We start from the raw sequence: 21,884 nt of genomic DNA, 5'->3' as shown, positions 1-21,884 counted from the left end.
GTGCCACCATCTGGGGCACTGAAGGCATAGGCAATTGCTGTTGGTGCTGCTGTCTGAATGGCTTGGCTGGCCGAGAGGGTAGCCTAGTCTTCTTAGTATTCCTCTTTGGTTGGGGACCCTCATCCGGGGAAGACTTTCTCTTGAGAGATAGGCCCCACTTCTGGAGAAGGTTTCTATTCTCCGTGGCGGCCTCATCTACAACCTCCTTGACCGCTTCACTAGGGAAGAGGTCTTTGCCCCAAATGTTGGAGGAGATTAGTTTCCTTGGCTCGTGCCTCACCGCAGCCGAGGCGAACACGAACTCCCTACAAACTCTCCTCGCCTTGACGAAGCTGTAAAGGTCCTTCGTCACTGTGGCCAGATGAGTCTTAGCCACTACCATAAACATCTCATGAACCTTGGGGTCACTTGCCATTGTCTCAAGAGTGGTTTGAAGAGACATTGAGGCAGCCAGTCTTTCTTTCGTCTCGAGCTCCCTTCGCAAAAGAAAGTCAGACAGCTTGGGGAGGTTCTCACCGAACTGACGTCCGGCAATATCAGCCTCCAACTTCCCGACTGAGAAGGTAAGATGGACGTCCTTCCAGTCCTTGTGGTCCATGGGTAGGGCCAAAGACAAGGGTTTACACTCCTCCAAGGAGGGGCATGGCTTACCAGCCTCGACTGCTTTTAGCACAGCCGCAAACCCTTTCTGCATAAAGGGGAAGGCTCTAGCAGGAGAGGACACAAAGGAAAGGTGCTTCTTACTCAAAGCAGGTACCTTTGAGTTTGTGAAGCCCCTCTCTTTCATCGAGCACGATAGCAAAGCCTGAGCCTTAGCATGGTCCATAACTATGACCTCCTTCGGCTCTGTCTCCTCCTTTGAAGCTGGTTCCTTCCTCAGACGGACATGACAGTCCGGATACGACCCCTTGCTGGGCCAGAATTCCACCTCCTCAAGGGGAACTGAGCCCAACTTCTCCGACATGACGATCTTTCCAGTCGTCATCGGCATGTGCTCAAGCATACCTCCAAGGGTTAGCATCAGAGCACAAGGGAAGGTCTTTCATGCTGAGCCTCTTCTGGGGCCCACGTGATGCTGCAAGTCTCCGCATCTCCAGCTCCATTGCAGCCGCCTTCTCATTATTCTCCCTCTGCATCTGTTGGATCATTCCAACGATGGAGGAAAGGGTCTTTCCCAGCTCTTCTGGGAGAGAGGACGATGTTGAGGGAATAGGTTCAGGGGCCTGAACCGGAGTAGCCGACACCTCGTCGACCTCTTCCTCTTCAATGTCTGGAGCCTGTTCTTCATCCTGGTCTTCTGCCAGAAGGTCCTCTTCCAGACGCTCGGACACCTCCGACATCCTGTCGTCCAACTGGATGTCCTGCAGGGCGACCGCGACTTCAGCATCCACAGGGATCTGAACTACCGGTATCTCCACTTGAGGCTGGGGAATCACTGCCTCAGCTGACGCTCTGGGGAAAAGGTAAGCCCTCATCTTCTCACTTGGAAGATAGGGCCCAGAGGTGTTCTTCTGGAAACCCCTTACCCAGGTACGAAGCTTCTCCCTCGCTGTATCCCTTGACTCCGCCGTCCTAGGGGAATCAAAAGCCTCAGCAACCAGGTTTGTGCACACGGTACATACCTGCGGGTCCCAATACCGGAGATCACCTTTGGAGACTGGGCATGCTGCATGCCTCCTACACAAATCATGTCCGCAGAAGTTCTTGCTGCAGACGTTGCAGAAAACGCTTCCACACTTCGGATGGTCCTCCTGTAAAAAGAAGAAATTTCTATGAGTATCAAGTGAACTACGTATCACTGGATATACATAGCTTAGCATAATTAAACAGAAGGGAAAGACACACACTTGTGTTTCCCGCACAGTCAATTGCTGCAACCTTCCAGATAATAAAATCGTATGGTTAATCTATCTTAGAGCAACCAATGAAAAATTTCCTGAGGAAACAGGTGTAGCTCACACCCAAAAGATGATTTTAAAATGCAGGATAGTAGACAAGAAAGAACTCACTTTCTTTATCTGCAAGGCAACACCAAAGGGCTGTGCAAGATAACACAAAAGTGTTAGAAAACACAGTGTTGTAACAAATACTATACTATAGTTTTCTCCCTACAGTATATACTATACTGAAGAATACTGGTAACAGTATAGAAGGTAATGTGCCGGCCGGCACACATCTTAACTAGATCTAAAGTATACTACTTAAGAGCTATAAGGCGGCAGAATGCTGGTTCAAATGCATGTGCCGGCCGGCAACTACACAAGGTAGCACCCGGCTGCCGGCCACCACTCGTAGCGACCGGCAGACAAAGGCGTGATAATAGCCGGCCGGCAAAGGTATACAGCCGATGCCGGCCGGCAGCAAAAGAACCAGAGAACTCCGACTGCCCGGCTGCCGGCCACTTAGGCTGGCAGCCGGCTAGGGTACAACACTAGAAGAAAACAGAATGGATGCCGGGATAAGAGACTGTACTACCTCATAGCCCGGCAACCCGAAAGAGTGCATATAAGGAAGGGGAGAATATAATTTCAGGCTTCCTGACCAATGCCATCTGGCTCTACAGACAAACATGGATGAGGGACCAAGAGAGGTCCGGGCAGCACTCAAAGCAGAAGACCTTTGCCGGCTGGCAAGGGACTGAGTCAACCCCACATCCTAACCTATGATAGGTACAGATGTAGAATGACGGACAGTAATGCAATGGCTAGGCCATTACAGAGGAAAGAAGGGGGAAAGGGCGAAGAGGGTCCTACCAACATTGCTTTAGTAATGAATCACCCGCAGCCAAGAAAACTCATCTTAGCCTAGGGGAGATCCGAGGAGGGAGGCCAGCAATACTTGCCAACCCCCACGGAACCAAACCAAGGAAGGTGTTGCTATTCCCAGAAAAGGATCTTATCCTCGACACCGAGAACAGCAACACTGGACTAGTCTGCTAGATCACAAGAAGAAGGAATCATCTCGTACAGAAACCTTCGAAAGTGACCTAAGGAGGCTAAGCCTCCTGTCTGTGTCAGTCTAGCAAGGGAGTCTCAACCACAAGCCAGACATAAACAGGCTCAGACTAAGAACTCTGATGTTCTGCCCCCTCTCTGAAGCCAGACATAAACAGGCTCAGACTAAGAACTCTGATGTTCTGCCCCCTCTCTGAAGCCAGACTTACTGGAAACAGGAAGGAACAGAAACACCCTAATATAGTTGTATCTAAAATCAATTCAGATAAACCACTAGGGTTAAGCCCAAGGCTTAAACAGAGGGAAAGGGATTGCACACCTTCTCCGAAGAGAAGAGAGCAACCGGGGAGTGTGAGAAAGTATACTAAGGCCCCATAGACAACTTAGCCTAGGCGCCAAGAGAATCGATTACCTAAATCACCGAAACTCACTCGTATACTATCTTGGAAGAAATCAACATAATCTTAAATGTATAAAACCGCCTAAAGCTTCAATAAAATTTTAAAACACTCGGAAATCTGAATATCATGCAGGAAAGTACTAGGCCCAAACGACTAGGCTACACGGTCTAGCGTAGGCCAGAATCGGCGAATCCTTCGCCAAGACAAACAATACTAAAAGCATCATATAAAGAAATCCTATGTAACGCTAAACAGCTAAAATTATTAAAGCGAAACAGCCGGGAACGTCGCTCTGGCTAACTAAATAACTCATACCTAGCGAGCGACAGCGTCCAGGACGCCTCCGGTAGGCAACAGCTCTTGTAACAACGATATTACTATTAATCACTTTTAAAATTACCAAGAGCCTACATTTATACATAAAAGACATAATACTCAACTTATCAGAAGCAGAAGAAGTTGGAGAAAGCATAATTAATTGATTAAATCCAAGAATTGCGAGAAACACAGGGAAAAATCACCGAGTTGTTGAGCTACGCAAAAAGGAATACAGATGGCGCCGTGAGCGGCGCAATGAACGCTTACAAAACGGGAGAGGAGAGATACCTTGCGAGCGGCTCTCCTTTTTCTTTCTCGTTTTCGTTTTCTTGCCAATTGACCCCTTCGAAGTGTTATCTCTGTTCGGGGTGCAGATTGCCATGTGGCGTGTCAAGAATACGTCCTCTGATATTTTGCGATATCCCTGGTTCTTTTATTAGGGATATTCGCTCCAGGAGTTAGAATTCTGGGTACCTTAAGGTAAATTCTCTAGGAATATCGCCGTAGTTATAATATACCCAAGGAAGCTATCCTATAGGAACTTCCATCAGGACGACATGGCTTGAGCCCAAAAAAGCAAATAACCATCGAAGGGGATCACCATTATTACAAGACATCGTAGCAATACCCTGGAAGAGATAGAACGCCTTTTGTTGATAGGGATAAAGGACAAAGAGATTGTTGGCAACGATCATTTGTGAGAAGGGCCAGCGTGATGAACAGAAAGAAAGAAAAAAGTGAAGCAAAGAAAACCAAGATAGCATTAACAAGCTCTTTTAAATAGGACTTCTCTCTTTTTCTGTTTCTCTCTAAACGTAGCATTAACATGTTCTTTAAATAAAACCTCTCTCTCTCTCTCTCTCTCTCTCATTCTTCTTAGCTGTTATATTGTTAGATACATCTATTATTTTTTTTTCCGAGAGAGAGAGAGAGAGATTAAACAAAAATGTGTTCAGAGTACATATGATTTTTAACAGCGTCAACGAGTTGAAAAACAATTATATGTAACTAAGAAAGTAATAACAGCTAATCTGAATTCCTTCATTAACTAAAACAGATATTGATACAAACACACTCGTGTGTATGCACAAACACACTCGTGTGCGTATGCACAAACACACACATGCAGGTGCAAGAATTGCTACGCAGTAAGAGAGACGGTAGGGAAGGAGGTAGAGATGGTGACTGCGATAACATACCGTAACTCGTCACTGAAAGTGATGAAAATAAAAAATCAAAAGAAAAACAAATGTAAAAAATATGAAATATAAAAAAAAAAATTAATAAATAAGCTAAGTTAGATTAAAATTTCCGTAGTGTAGGTTATGGTATGTTATCACAGTCAACATCTCTACCTCCTCGCCGATCGTGTCTCCTCGTGCGTGTGTGTGTGTTTGCGCATACGCACACGAGTGTGTTTATATCAATATTTGTTTTAGTTAATAAAGGAATTCAGATTCGCTGATATTGTTTTTTTAGTTACATTTAACTGTCTTTCAACTCGTTAACGCTGTTAAAAATCATATGTACACAACACATTTTTGTTTAATCTCTCTCTCTCTCTCTCTCTCTCTCTCTCTCTCTCTCTCTCTCTCTCTCTCTCTCTCTCTCTCTCAGAAAAAATTAATAGATGTCTCTAACACTTAACAGTGAAGAAGAACAGAGAGAGAGAGAGAGAGAGAGAGAGAGAGAGAGAGAGAGAGAGAGAGAGAGAGAGAGTATTTATTTAAAGAACATGTTAACACTATGTCTACCTTCTCGCCGATCGTCCGTCTCCTCCTGGCGTAGCAAATCCTACACCTGCGTTGGCCTGTCTCTAAGGTAAAGTGGCAATAAAACACATTTTTTATTTATTATTTCTTTATAATTATCTTTTTTACATGCTTCTTTCATGTTATGAAGTTATGTTATTGTTATGTTTAATTATGTGTAGCCATTTATTAAGGATTTATTATTGGTTTTTAGGCTGAGGAACGAATTAAATTAATTACCATGTATTCTTATGGGAAAATTCGTTTCTACATCCGAACATTTTCTACATCCGAAGTCGGTTGTGGAACGAATTAAATTCGTATGTAGAGGTACCACTGTATATGAAAGATCTAATTTAATGTGGGTACTGTTCTTAGTACAGGTAAATTTTATTTTCATCGTTTATTACTTTCCTTGTAGTTTTTTATTTCCTTATTTCATTTCCTCACTAGGCATTTTTCCTTTTTGGGGCAACTTTCTTTTCCAATTAGAATTATAACTTAGCTTGTAATAATAATAGTAATAGAGCAATATCTTATGCGACTACGGAAGATCTAAAGGATTGTAATGCCCTACGAAGATTTGAAGATTTGTCACGAGCAGGATCAAAAGCCGTATGCATTCCTTTTACTTTAGACCGTTCCTCTATGGGGAACTGTGTCCTAAAAATACATGACACAATCTTGGTCAGATGCTCAGAACAACTGAATTCCCCCTGTTTGTTCTCCCAGACAGAAGTAGAGTTAGGGGAACAAGCTACTTCAGGAAGAAGAAGGACGATACATGGTAGGCCTGTCGCTCAGCATCTACAGAGAGACTTGTAGAAGATACAGGCGCATCAAGTAGTTCAAACTACTTGGGCTAAGTGATCGAGTTCCTCTCCCCCTGAAGCCAAAACCTGCAGGTTCAATAGCTCCTACTAGTATAGGAGCGTGCCTGGACTCACCACAAATAGGAAATGGATGTTATAGTATGGAAGGAAGTAGTAATCAGCAGTCGAGGTCCATTCTCTGAACATTGAAGATATCATATTCAGGATATGGACCTTCCCTCTTTTGTCTTTTACCTTAACCATGGTTAGTGTAGATATGCCTCCACTAAGTGGGTGTGGAGGTGGGCATACATGTTCTTTTTAGCACTGGTATTAGATATTCTCTTCCTCAATCATTTTCTAATACCAGCTGTTGGCATGGAAAGAACCTGGTGCAAGTTTCCAGTTCACCCAGCCTTACAATAGAAGGGGGGATTTCTTTTATCTTCCCCCTTCTATCTAATTTTTGTAATTGCCATAGAAATTAGTTGTTTTTCAGCTTGTTAGTTACCTGAAACTACGGTGAGGTACGAACTGGTAATTCTACCCATTCTACTTCAAGTAAGATCTTTAATATTCTACCTTTTGAGAAGATAGCTACAGTTTCTATCGGGACTCTAGATCGTGTCAGAAAGATTAGGCTATGGAAATATGGGCTCTCTCTTCCCCAACTTCTGCAAGGGAGTCAGCCCCAACTAGTGACGGCCATATGTCTGGCCATAAACTGGTACTTTTCTGTTCCAGAGAGAATGATCATCCATGAAACCAGAATTTGGATGACAGAACATTTTTCTCCTTGAAAATATTACCCGTCCTGAGAAACGATGACTACGCTTGATACGAAAGTATCCTTGATGCGAATGGTATTTAGCGTCAGAAGACTATGAGTATGCAGAACCCCTCCCTGGTCAGAAGAAACTTGGCTTCCCATATCCTTGGTGGGACATGATGCCCTGAGAATAACCCCCAACTGTATAGTTGAAAGTTTCCCTCTTGTTTGTTCCCGTCCATTGGTTAAGCAGGACTTTGGTACTTCCTTCAAAGTCTAGAAAGGCAGCAAACCTCTCTGGAAAAGGTAAGAAATCTTTAAGAGATAAGAACTTTGAGAGCAGTAAATTGCCTTTACCCCTGTCTCAAAGCCTGACAAGGAGGTTTACGAAGAGGCCTAGTCCAGATATTTCCCCTGTGGAATCAAGACATCACCAAGTAGGAGCGGTCATGACTATGTATGAGTACTAACCTTGTATGACCAGGAGAGTTGTGCCCTCCATATATCCTAATAAAGTTTGTCCTTAAATATTTTTCCTGCCATGAATCATTTAACCTTGCCAGAATACTTGTTAGCCACCATTTTTAGCCAATACTATTGTAATGGCCAACGTCCTTCTCCCTCACCTGGAATATAAAGCCAGGAGATCCAAGGGATTCAGATGGACATCACAACTTATTTATATATAAGAAATGATCAACGGGTCTGGACTCTGTCACAATAAGGTTGAGGAGACCTCCAGACCGAATAAAAAGAACTACACTATCATCACTCATAGACTAATCGCAATGAGCTTGCTTGACACGTCACATAGAATTCTAACTAATGTTTTCCCTGGGAAGAATTAGTCAACAAATGAGGGCTATCCAGGTCAAAGTAGAACCCTTATTAGACTTATTCTAGAGTGGAGAGCATTCCAAGATCTTGTCACCTTGGCTGAGGACTGTTTGACAATTTTGAAAACAGTTGCTGTAGCTTTTATGGAAGTTCAGATCTAGTTCTAGAACTTGAAGCAGGCCCTGGTCTGTGATACTAGAATAACCTGCCCCAAAGAACTATTGACACCCTAGTTACCAAGGTTTCTGGAGGACAGAACTATCTCATAGGAGTAATTCCCTCTTATTTTTGAATCAGGGATGTGGGGTTTTTCATTATCTCCTAATATTATCCATGCAATCCCAGTCAGAAGGGCTTAAGTCAAGGACCTATCTACCCTTTACTTTGACTTATTTATCTTCCAGTCAAGTAAACAAACCTACTTGCAGGGTCCTCTTTCTGCAGAAACCCAACCTAGAAAATGCTATATTTTGCGGTAGTGATCCTATTCTCATTTTTATTATAAGAACTGGATCTGGTGAATTTTAACTTGGACTTTTTTTCACGAGCTTGCCTCTTAAGAAGTCCAGGAACAAACAGTGTGCTCCGATGTTCTTCTATTGGTACTCTCAGATCAGAGGCGTTCTTCTTCCTAGACATGGACACCCTGTTGGCTAAGGCCTAACATGAATCTCACTATCTTCAGGGGAATAGCCCCCCCCCCCCCCCCCCGGTGCAATAACATGACATCAGAAAGATGCCACCTTGTCCAGTCTCTGGTTCAATGAACAATCCAGACCCAGGTTACAAAAGATCTCAGGTTAACTCTTTCACACTATTGTCTCTCAAGGAGGTTTCTGATCACATGAACAACTAGCTATTCTGTTCTGTAGAGCAGTGCAAATTTCTTATAGAACAAATAGCTGAGACATGCCTCCCTTTTTTGTTCATGAACTCTGGCCACTCTGGAAGAGAGTAATCAGTGAGACACTTTCTCCAAATAATAAAAAATATCAGATGAACCTATGCATCCTCTGGGTAAGCCTCGCTAGGGACCCCCCCTCGAGCAGATGATCTAGATAAGATTGTTGCAACCATAGCATTCCGCCAAACCACCTGATTATACTAGTCAGCAAAACTACAATGTTTGTTAGCTTTGGAGGCTCCGCTAGAATGTATTAGGAGCATCCTTTCTTTTTGATAGAGAGAAACTATCATAAGAGCCTATACAACCTCAAGGGGAGCATCGCTATTGACCTCCGTCAAGCACATGATTTATGTGAGCTTGCCACAGCCTTAGCGTACCGCAAAACCACTCAATATTACTAGACCTCAAAACCTCTTTTTTGTGAGTTTTGGCCACTCCAAAAGAATGGGTTCAGAAACACCATGTCTCTGTGATTCAGAGAAACTAGCATAAGAACCTAGACATCCATCGGGGGAAGCATTGCTAGGGACCCACCTCGAGCATGTTATACTGTATATGTGAGTGCGCCGCAACCTCAATGTTTCGTGAAACCACGCATACACAAAAGTCCTAAAGCAGGTGGATAGAAGGGAAAACCTCCAGTTGGATATTTACCTTAAAAATTGCACATTCAAGTCTTAAGTGAGTGTTGTGGTGAGAGTACAGCTATGACCTAGCTGGCAGCTCTCACAGGACACATGCCAGTTTCAACCCCAAGCCTCATTACTCTGGCATTCTTGGCTATAAAGAATGCTGAGGTGGGTGGTGATCTTGACTGGACTTGAAGCCTACCTTGGGGTTTTCACCACAATGCAAGTAAGTTTACCTCAATTTTTTTAGCATTTACTGATTTACTAAAAATTTCCCATTTTTATTATGTAACACTTGGTGTTTATACCACTTCACCCCCGGCGAAGATTACCTTCATGGGAAGTGAACAAACCGCCTTGCCTCGATATGAGTCGGCTCCTCCGTTCCATGGCAGTTCTCTCGGGTCACTATTATTATTAGTAACTGTATCAGAGAAGGTTTTAACTATCAATAATCGTAAGTTTGGCCTCACCTCTTTACGAGCTGGATGTGCTATCCTCCATGATTCATGTTGATCTCTTGCTATTACTTATAGTACAGTAATTAGATCTCCCAAAGAGTAAGGGTTTGCCTCTTTAACTTCACGGATACTTCCTCCCTCCTAAGGAAGACTCCCCATATAAATAACTTGGAAGGAAGTTTGTATCTGCGTAATAATTAACTACAAATTTTATATACCAGGTAATTTGTATATCTCTTAGCTATACAAACCTGAGTCATTTACCAAAGGTCCCGCCTCAACCGCCCCGCAAGTCTGACCAGTTGAGTGTTGTGAAGCGATGCTGTGAGCAAGCTCCTGCTTGCTCCTTGTGCATGTGCTGCATTTACCCAGCACAAAGCATGATGCAATCAACCAAAATTTTGATTGGGCAGTTGTAGAAAACATGATTAGTAGTAACCCTATTTAAATGACTCAGGTTTGTATAGCTAGGAAAAAATGCAAATATAGAATTTGTAATATTAAACTTTCTCGTCAAGCTTCAACATCTCGGTCCGCACGTCATCCATAACAGGTACTTTCATGCTCTCGTTTAATCTAGTGCTCTCTTCACATTCTCTCTTGTAATCTCTACATCATTCTTATTTCCTATCACTAGCACCACAACATTTGCAACAGCATTTATAACTGCCTTCCCATTATCTTCAACATTTAGCAACCTTTCAAAATATTCAGTCCACCTTTTCTGTGCCTCCTCTCCTTTCAAAAACCTTCCATTTCATCTTTCACCGTCTCTTGACTTCTCAGTCTTGTCCTCCTTACTCTCTCTCAGTCTTGTCCTCCTTACTCTCTTCACTTCTTTCCAAAACTTCTTCAAATCCCTGATCCCACCTCCAGTCAGCCATCCTCCTTGGATCAGCTACCTTATGTTTTACTTCCACATTTTTCTCTTGATTTCTTTCCTACTTCTCTACACTATTACTCTGCAATCATTTTTTAAATGCCCTTTTTTTCTCTACCACTTTCATCTTCACTCCTTCATTCCATTATTCACTACCCTTCTTTATGCTGCCTCCAACAATCCTCTTGCCACACTCATATCACTTGCAATTCCAATAAAATCTTCTTTTATTAATTTCCACTCTTCCTCGGGATTTCTTGGCATATATTTCAAAGTTAACCATCTTCATGTATACAGATGATTATTCTGTATGAAGCTTGTTTATTCAGATTATGATGACATCATGCTTCAATGAGTAATGTTCACATCATGATTAGGAAGCAGTAAAAATACTCTTAATTGAGAAGCCTGCCCTAGCTCTATGATAAGTTTCCTTCTACATTTGGTTCCACTGGTATATTGCTATTAGAATATGTATGGACCATTTCTTTCAGGAATTTTGCCAAATGTAATAGACTCTTGAACTTATTCGTGTTTCCACATTATGCCAACACAATAGGTAAATACTACTGGTACAGTAGTTACACGTAGAGTGTAATGAGAGAGATGTAAATTATCCTGACTAAGTTAAGAGGTCTATTGTAATTTTAAGTTTTATAACTATATACCACAAGATACAGTACTGGATATTTTAGCACTGTACAGTAATTTGTTATTTTTTTTATAGCAACAGAACATTCATTTTATTTAAATATTTTTACTTTTAAGCATGTTTTTTTCAGTTTATGTAAACTTTCATAAGATCGGTGTCATGTCATTTGCTTTCATGGATTTTATCTTTACTTATCGTAACATTTACACAATTTATATGATAATTTTGTTGTTGGTCTAGTCTTTTGATTTTATATCGAGAAGATGATTTTGGTCAGCCCTATTTTACAGCTTTCATTTCTTCAGCAGACTAATTAGAACCCAAAAGTTTCAGATATCCTCATTGTATGATGATAATTCAATTTTTTGTAAGAACTTTTTATTTGAATAAAATTTTTGATCTTTGCAGGTGGTATCCTCCCGGTCACGGGGATTTTTACCAGTCTTTCCAGAATTCAGGCTTGTTAGAAAAATTTATAAATGAGGTAACTTGTTTATCACTGAAATATATTGTATAATTAAGTTGATATATACTTCCCCCAAGAATACCTGTCATAAAATCTTGTATAAATAACTTAAAGAAATATGAAAAACAAAATTGCAAAAGAACGAATCTTCAGTAATATAGTAATGTGTTTTGCATATAGATTTTTCCATGTTAGTTTTCTTATATAGAAACATTAAAAAGTATTTTAAGAGTGTGAAACTCTGGGGTGTATGATATTAACATTAAATTGCCCCTCAGGGAAAAGAATACGTGTTCATCAGCAACATTGATAATCTTGGTGCCACTGTCGATCTGAATATCTTGAATTTCCTTCTTGGTGACGAAGATGCAGGCAAGTGTGAATTCCTCATGGAAGTTACTGACAAGACCAGAGCTGATGTTAAGGTAAAAAGAAAATACATAATTCTTTTTTTATTTGTAAAAAGTTAGCTGTACTTTATGGTACATTAGATTGAATATACAAAGGATGAAAATTTAATTGCCAGCAATTGTGTACAGTAGTGTTTTACAAGGCGTTTAATCCTTAAAATATGTTGCTGCATTACAAAACCTTTTGGTAGCATTGATTTTTGCTTATGTTGGCATATAATTGAAAAGGTACAATAAATTTTTTATGTTTTTTCAAGACTAGACCATTTAAGTCTCATTTCTGAGTAGGATCAAGGGAAATACTGAAGTGTTAGAGAAACCATAACAACTTACCGCTAAAAGTTTTGTAGTCACAAATGTTTTGCCAAAAAACAAAAACTCCAAGTGGTTTTCAATTGATATTTAATGCTATTCATTGGAGAGATTACAAAGAACCTTATGTGATATTTACCTACATGAGCTTACCCAAAACTAAAAGTTATTATAAAAAATCAGTAGTAATTAGTAGACTAAGCACTCCATACAAGTATTGTAGCAGCCGTAATGTAAACTGAGAAGTGGTTCTGTCATTTTTGCCCTAAAAATTGCTTAAAAGAAGAAGAAGAAAGTTAAATTTAGTAGCCTAGGTTTTTATAGAACCTGTTTATCCCAACAAGGATTGAAATCCCTAACTTAGGGTGTCTATTTACATGCTTTTTGTCTCTCGGTAGGCTACTATATACAGTTTGCATTGCATTTCATGTTGCAGGAAATATCTAAGGTTCATTATAACAATTGGTATTACTCGGGTACATTGATTTCTGTCCTTTGTTGTTCATCCATTATTTCTAGACTCATCACGTTCACCTGCGCAATTTTTTGGGACTATCTTTTTCCAATTTTCACTTTCCCTTGAAGATTAAGTCTAGGGCAGCTTCATTACAACTTTGAAGAAAGCATCATGCAACATTGGAGGTATTAGATCTCTATATACTGAATAAGAAAAACTTTTATTGTACTTGCTCTCTATGTAGACATTTGCTAATATTATGCATATTGCAGTACTGTGCATTTAGATTTTATATTTACAATCTTTGTTGAAAATAAGTGGACACACTGAACGGATTTTGAGCGAAGTGGAAAATCTATTTTTGGATGAGATAGCCATGTCGTCCTGATGGAAGTTCCTTCATTAGTAGCTTCCTAGGTTATATGTGACTACAGTGATATATCCCAGAGAATTTACCGAAGGTACCCAGAATTCTAACTCCTGGAGCGAATATCCCTTAAAATTCTAAGAAGGGATATCGCGTAAGGACGTAATGGCACACCACATAGCAATTTGCACCCCAGATAGAGTTTACGTTCGAGGAGGTGTGGCAAAAATAAAAGGCGGGCCCTTCAAAGGCCATCCCCGTTCCCTACTACTATCGATAGTACAACAGCGCCATCCCTACGATAGTGGCCATTCCTTGTAGCATTGAGCATAGGCTGTTACAGATACAGTACTTACGGGAAGGAACTGAAGATCTCTTCTGCAAAAGAGATGGGTGGGTCCATCAGGACGACATGGCTATTTCACCCAAAAATAGAGTTTTCGCTTCGCTCAAAATCCGTTTTTTGGGCTAAAGCCATGTCGTGCTGATGGAAGCATACCAGAGCATTAATGTATCTGTGAATTTTCCATCAGTGCCTAAACCTTATATCAACCTTTTCAATGGTCATACTCACCATATGAGACTTGTGACAATACCGTTATATGTCATCATCACTAATCATAAACAATGTTAGTGCTTCCTGCCTCCTACAGGGAAGAGTCATCTAGACAGTTGAAAAGGGATTTCAAGGTTAACATAAATAGTATGACCAAACTTAAGTATCCACTGAATATACAAATAGTCTCAAGTTGTATATTTAGTCAAAAAGACATCAGACTCTTATGTCTAACCTTAGATGCATACAAAAATGTGAAGGATGCATTCTAAGCAAATAAAAAGTCTGGCATGTATAGATACAATTGTCTGGCGAAGATGGACGCACTACATTCAAATAGACATTTATTTTTAATAAATGACTACAAGAGATAGATAGCAAAACGAATGTAGTTTGACAATGGGATTATACCTGAAACAAGTACAGGAATCGTATTTCTTTCTTGAAGGAATGAAGTCAAGAAAAGCCACTCTAGATTGAAGAGAAGGTAAAAGATAACCGCTCTTCATAAAACCTGTACTGGTTACCATTAACTGCCCTATGTACTACGTACACCGGCACTAGAGCTATCTGTATAATTCCACACCTGGGATTTTAGAACAGAGCTAGAGCAAGAAATTCATGAAATGAAGGGTTTGGGTTCTCTGTGATAAAACGAAGGCAGTTAATTTCTGAACCTTCGGAAATATACCTAGGATCGGAGCTAGGACCGGCCTCATCTAGTCTATCAGACCCATTAGAGGATCCTTGTATGGGGCTATTTAGCGAGGTAGTTTCTTGAAGACGCTCGTGATGAAGAGGTCGAACTGCAGTTCCGGGACTTGTTCCCATTTGGGAGGGAATATGTCTGCGTCCATGGACCATTCCAACTCTATCGCCTTGGATCGTGATAGAGTATCCACCGTCACATCGTGGATCAAATGTAAATGAACTGCTGTTAGGTGCCATCCCTTTAGGAAAAGGATGGGTAACATCACTAAGACTGTACGAGACGTTCGATTGTGACGTCTTATTATCGCTTCGGTGTACCAGCTCAGACGTAGGGAGTCTGATCTGTGTGGAGGGTGCTTCCCTGCCCACGAAAGGACCAGCAGAGTCCTGGGACTTTCGTGTTTTAACTTTTGTTAAAGAAGCGATTAAAGAGGGACCGATCTCAGTCTTTTTTTATCTCTTCAAGCGTTTGATGCGTGTTTTCTCCAGGCTCTTAACGCATCTTTCCGATGTGCACTTTGCACTAGGTCTGTCACTATTGCGAACTGGGGAAAGTTTAGCACTTTTCCTTGTTGGTATTTTGGGAATCTGATCGATTAGCTGAATCTCCTGACAGACCTCGCGAGTTCCTTTTAACTTCCCAAGGGAAAAGGGAGCTGATGTAACTGAGGGCTTCGATGGTTTTTTAGCCATCGAAACCCTAGAGCTGGAGAAAGTCGATACTTCTAGAAGCATATCTTGCATCTGTGATGTCCCAGGAACCGGGTCATCACTATGAAGATACTTAGGCCTGTGAATCTGATACGTATCTATTCTAGGATGAATGTTACTCTCCGTGACATGAATCCTAGGCAGGAGGAAGGGGGTGGTTGACTGGAAGGTTCCAGAGGACACCTTTCAGGTCTAACAAGACTACGAACACCCTTAGTTGGAACAAGGTCCATATGTTCAGAAGGATTAACATTCAGAACTTGCAGTTTATTATGAACTTGTTGAGTAGCGACAGGTTCAGAATGACTCAGAGACTTCTTGAGTCCTTCTTGTGAACACAAAATAGCCTTCCCTGGGACTCGATGAGCCATAGCTTTCTTACTACCTGTATGCTCTATAGCTCTCAGGTATACTCCTCCAGGAGGGTTTTGAACTGTAGGAGGAGGTAAGGAGATAATAGTAGGGACATTTCTGTTCCCCATCAATGGCTCATCTTGAATAGGCTCTGGACCGAAGGATCGAAGGTCCTGCGATCCTGAGGGAATGTTCCTCCTAGCCGAAGCGTCTTTATGCTTCGAACTGCCAGTAGGTTTAGACTTTTGACCATCTGCCTGTAGCATCTTGGTCACTAGGATAATGGGTTGTTGTTGAGCAGCCCGGATATTTCCAGTATTTTCGATCTTCTTTTTAGGTTGGGGACCCACAACCACAGAAGATTTTCTTTTTGAGGGAATGCCCCATTTTTGGGGGACTTATGTTTTCCATGGCGGCATTCTTAATTACTTTCTTAATGACCTCTTGTGGGAAGAGGTCTTTACCCCAGATGTTGGAAGATATTAGCTTCCTTGTTTCGTGTTTCACCGTTGCAGCAGCAAACACAAACTCTCTACATGCTCTCCTAGTCTTCACAAAGGCGTAAAGGTAAGGTAGCCATATGCATTTTGGCTAAGACCATGAGCATGTCTGGGGTGTTCTCGTAAGTTGAACACAACTCTATGTAGTTTTGTAGAGAAAGGGATGTCGCCAGTCTCTCCTTTGACTCGTGTTCATTAAACAAGAGCAAATCGGACAATTTAGGGAGACATACATTAAATTGTCGGCTTGCGACATCCTTGTCTAATTTTCCTACTGAAAATGTCAAATGGACTTCCTTCCAATCCTTTTCCTGTCCGGGAAAAGCTGGTGACAAAGGCTTGCACTCATCGAGTGTGGGACATGACTCACCCGCCTCTACAGCTTTGGTGACAGAAGTAAATGCCTTCCCCATAAAGGGGAAGGAGAGTGAAGCAGGAGCAAGAAAGGAAGGGTGTATGTTATTCAGTGAGAAAACCGTCGTCTCTGAATAACCCGCCTTCTTCAGATTACCTGAAAGGATAGTCTGTGCCTTACCATGGTCAAGAATCCTGACCTCCTTTTGTTCTGTTCTTTTCCTTGTCTTTGGTTTGAACCTCAGTCGAACCCAACAATTAGGGAAAACTTCAGAGCTTGGCCAAAATTGGATTTTGTCCAAGGGAACAGTACCTATTTTCTCTGAAATGAAGAGATTGCCATTTGAAATCGACATCTGCTCCGCAAACCTCCAGGGATTGGTTAAGGAGCATGAAGGAAGGTCTTGATTCATGGGTCGTTTAACTGACCTGTGGGAAGCAACAAGAGGAGATTTACAAGGTTCTATCTTGTGTTTTACTTCCTGCGTTTTGCTTTGTTTACTAAAGCTCTCTATCTGATTCTTCAGTTGGATACATAATTGTACCACATTATCCAATAGAGGGGTAAAAGACGAAGGTGTTGACATCGATGGCTCTTTAGCCGGCAGAGGCGGAGGAAAGTCCGATACAACATATTTCCCTTCTACCTTAGGGCACTTCTTGCCCTCGATCCCAAAGGTTTTCTCGCCATCAGGGAACGTAGTTGACTCCTGAGGCACTACTATTTCCTCACTTAGCTCTGGAAATAATAGCTTACGCATCCTATCATTAGGTAGGAAAGGTCCCGGAGAGATCTTTTGGAAGCCTCTCACCCAGTTACGTAATTTATACTGTGCTATATCCTTAGTCTCTGTAGACTTGGGATTATCAAAACCTTCAGACATCAATGTCCAACATATATTGCAACCCTGTGGGTTCCAATAATGTAGGGATCCGGAAATAATATTGCAGGGGGCATGTAACCTGCAAGTATTATGACCGTAAAAGTCCTTAGCCTTGGCTCTGTAGCGGACTGCCGTACAAGGTATCTGGTGTTCCTTCTGTAAAGAAAGGAAAACCAAATGAGTATATAATGGATTATTACTATAATAATCAACATGTAAATGTCATCTACAACAGAATAGCTTAGGATAGAAGCTATAAAGGGATAGTAGGAGATACATACCTGTACAGTATACCTCCGCGAGCAAATGTTGCTATCTCCCCTTAGTATTAACTTACATGGAGCTTTCTCTGTGAGAAAATCCAAGTAGAAGGGTTATTTACCCTTAGGGGTAGAGAAGTATCAATTAACTATCCCAAAATTGTTAATACTGTGGGGTCAGGATGACTGATTTCAAATTAGACTATTGAAGAAATTATTCCTTCAATATATAAGCGGTATCAGCAGAAAACTCGCTGGAGGATACCCAAGGTAAGTTAGGAAATACTACTGTAACATGGTACTGTAGTTTCTAAATTGCAAAAGTGTAAATTGCAACATATCGACTACTGTACCTATGTAATGCAGTCTTATCATTATGCTGCCTACAAGGCAGCATATGACAGTAGGGTCCATCTAGCACTAGATGGAACAGAATAATAAAGACATATAAATGAACATCCTACTCGGGTCATTTGCTGTAGTCTTCCTACTATATTAAATCATAGAGTTTCCTGATCAGGGAGACTCAAAGAAAAAAGGGGCTGTACCCTTTACGGAATAAGAGTGTATTACTCTTGCCTGAAATATTTAACCCTGGATAGGTACGCTCCTCGGACACCCCTTTAAGGGTATACTCGGATGCGAACGACCCCGACGCCAAAAAAAATTCTTGAAAAATCAGTTTTTGCAGTAACCTCTTTTTTTCTTTTGCCAAAAAAAACTTCAATGAATGCTTAAAACAACTGTAAAGATAAATACTACTCATCTGCAGAAAAACTATTTACTATAAATATTTTAAAAAATTAAGTAGAAAAAAAAGACCTGACATAAAAATTCATAAAAAAAAAGTTTATACATATATACACAAATCCTTTTAGGAATTGATTCTTGAATGTTTAGGACACATCTTGATGTATTTTGGATGAAGTCAGACCCATGGAGGTGAAGATCTGAAATGAGAAAAAAAGGGTAACTTTTTTTGGCCAAAAAAATTTGTCCAAATTTCATGAATTTTTTTGGGTACCCAAATGAAATAGGAAGTGGCTATTTTTTTTAGGAAATAAACATATGTTATCCTAAAATAGAAATATGTAAAAAAATCTTCATTATTTTGTAAATTACATTTATATCAGGGGCCATATCCCATTCCACATTAATATTAATTCATAAAACTTCTTCTAGACATATTATGGATAATTTAGTAAAGATTAAGGTGTACATATCTTACTCCTCTCTCAATCGGAATTTTTTTCACTATCTTTGTGAAGTTTTAAGATTGTTTTATTTCCTGTTTGGATATATTTAAGTATTCCAACATAAAATTCTTCTATACCTTGTTTTTTTAAAGGATTTTATTACTGCTGATATTTAAAAAATCAAAACCTTTTGCCTAAATTGTGTCCTTGTGTACATACAACTAAGAGGGATTTTCTGGAGTAAGGAAATAAAGATAGATTTTTTGAGTACTTAGAAATTTTGTTAAAAAATACATATATTTAATATATAATATGATATTTATGCAGGTAAAAATATACCAAAATATCACAAATTCTATAGGGAACAAGAATATATATAGATAAGGCAACTTACGCTTCGGATATGTCCACAAAATGGCCGCCAACCACACTGACTCAGACTCCCTAATCTGCCACTTGAAATGTAGGAAGGGTATGTCAATTTCAAGGTGTTATTTACTAATCTAATTATTATTGGATATGCATAAAAATTGTATGGTGGGTTGCTGGATAATTGTCGATTATTTTACGACTATAAAATTTAAATTCTGACCCAAAAAAAATTTTTTGAAGGGAAATAAAATCGAAAAAAAACAAAAATGTGAAACAATATAATATTTTAGCTAAAAAAAATTTGATGATATTCAATCAAAAAAGAAGTAAACAAAATTTTCCGACAAATAAACATCTAAATGAATCATTACTCTGTGATAGTTCCTTAGTACGTAGTAATTTTGAAAGAAATGGGAAAAAACGAAAAAATGGCAATCACCGGAAAATCGAACACATACCTATATATACGCCATATCTGGTTAAAAAAAAGATAGGCATGGGTAACCAGATCATCTAGAAACACTTTCCAACACTATAAAAATATAAGTTTTGCGACACTACTTGCCAATTCCTTACGGTAACATGACTAAGCAAAAAAATGCAAAACAAATAAAAAGGGGCACTCGCGGAAAAATGGCTAACATTCTAATATACGGCATTTCAGAAAAAAAAAAATTCAGCCACGTGCTAGGCAAACCATCAAGGCACATTTTCCGACAAATAAACATCTAAATGAATCATTACTCTGTGATAGTTCCTTAGTACGTAGTAATTTTGAAAGAAATGGGGAAAAATGAAAAAATGGCAATCACAGGAAAATCGAACACATATCTATATATACGCCATATCTGGCTAAAAAAAAAAGATAGGCATGGGTAGCCAGATCATCTAGAAACACTTTCCAACACTATAAAATTATAAGTTTTGCGACACTACTTGCCAATTCCTTACGGTAACATGACTAAGCAAAAAAATGCAAAACAAATAAAAAGGGGCACTCGCGGAAAAATGGCCATTCTAATATACGGCATTTCAGAAAAAAAAAATTTCAGCCACGTGCTAGGCAAACCATCAAGGCACATTTTCCGACAAATAAACATATAACTGAATCATTACTCTGTGATAGTTCCTTAGTACGTAGTAATTTTGAAAGAAATTGGAAAAAACGAAAAAATGGCAATCACAGGAAAATCGAACACATACTTATATATACGCCATATCTAGCTAAAAAAAAAAGAGGCATGGGTAGCCAGATCATCTAGAAACACTTTCCAACACTATAAAAATATAAGTTTTGCGACACTACTTGCCAATTCCTTACGGTAACATGACTAAGCAAAAAAATGCAAAACAAATAAAAAGGGGCACTCGCGGAAAAATGCCCAACATTCTAATATACGGCATCTCAGATAAAAAAAAGACATGCACGTGTTAGCCCAACCATCAAAGCACACTTTCTAACACATAAACATGAAAAAAAATGAATAATATACGGCAATTCCTTACTACGTAGTAAATTTTTACAAATATTGAAAAAAAACAGAAATTGGCAACCGCAGTTAAATATCCAATATACCAATAACTACGTCGTATCTGACAAAAACAAAGTCACGCATGGGTAGCCAGATCATCTAGACACACTTTCCAACACTAAAAAAGCAAAAGTTTTACGACACTATTTGGCAATATCTTACGGAAAAATGACTTGGCAAAAAAATGAAAAAAAATTAAAAAGGGGCACTCGCGGTAAAATGCCCAACATTCTAATATACGGCATCTCAGGTAAAAAAAAAGACATGCACGTGTTAGCCCAACCATCAAGGCACACTTTCTAACACATAAACATGAAAAAAAAATGAATGATATACGGCAATTCCTTACTACGTAAAAATTTTTACAAATATTGAAAAAAACAGAAATTGGCAACCGCAGTTAAATACCCAATATACCAATAACTACGTCGTATCTGACAAAAAAAAAGTCACGCATGGGTAGCCAGATCATCTAGACACACTTTCCAACACTAAACAAGCAAAAGTTTTACGACACTATTTGGCAATATCTTACGGAAAAATTACTTGGCAAAAAAATGAAAAAAAATGAAAAAGGGGCACTCGCGGTAAAATGGTCCTCGTGGTGATGAACGACATTTTAACTAAAAAAAAAATCATGCACATGGTAGCCAAACAATCCACTAAGACTTTCCACAACTGATAACCTATACAAGTTGCACCATTCTACGACAATTTCATAATACGTAATAACTTTGATAATTATGCAAATTACCTTAGAAGGGTAAACTCGGTCGCGCTCGACCCCGACGCGTCTCAGAAATCGGGGAAGGAGTACAGCTACAGCAATGCACATCTGGACACTACTAGAGCGTGTAGGGGAGACACCTCCTGCAGGTCGATCACCCACAAATTCAGTCACGGGGGTGAGTCACGTGAGAAAAACCTCTTTTTTTTTGACGCTCGGGGTCGCGTACGACCCACCGTACCTATCCAGGGTTAATATTGCAGGATAATCCTAAATGGATTTCTAATCAGGATATTGAAGAAATCACATTCATTCAATATAGGATTAGGCTCAGCAATTGCCCG

At 40.0% G+C, this 21,884-nt stretch overlaps 1 protein-coding gene across 9 annotated transcripts in view; it reads left to right on the top strand.

Annotated features, from left to right (window-relative positions):
* LOC137641335 (UTP--glucose-1-phosphate uridylyltransferase-like) overlaps positions 1–21,884 on the top strand; it is a 238,799-nt gene that overhangs the window by 184,835 nt on the left and 32,080 nt on the right. For all 9 annotated transcript variants that reach the window (XM_068373782.1, XM_068373787.1, XM_068373790.1 and 6 more), the window contains 2 exons: positions 11,780–11,855; positions 12,116–12,262. In XM_068373782.1, coding sequence (XP_068229883.1) covers positions 11,780–11,855; positions 12,116–12,262 — 223 coding nt within the window. The remainder of the gene's footprint in view (positions 1–11,779; positions 11,856–12,115; positions 12,263–21,884) is intronic.

The sequence above is a fragment of the Palaemon carinicauda genome, chromosome 5 (genome assembly GCF_036898095.1).
Source record: "Palaemon carinicauda isolate YSFRI2023 chromosome 5, ASM3689809v2, whole genome shotgun sequence".
Taxonomy (NCBI): Eukaryota; Metazoa; Arthropoda; class Malacostraca; order Decapoda; family Palaemonidae; genus Palaemon; species Palaemon carinicauda.
This window is presented reverse-complemented; position numbering and strand designations above follow the sequence as displayed.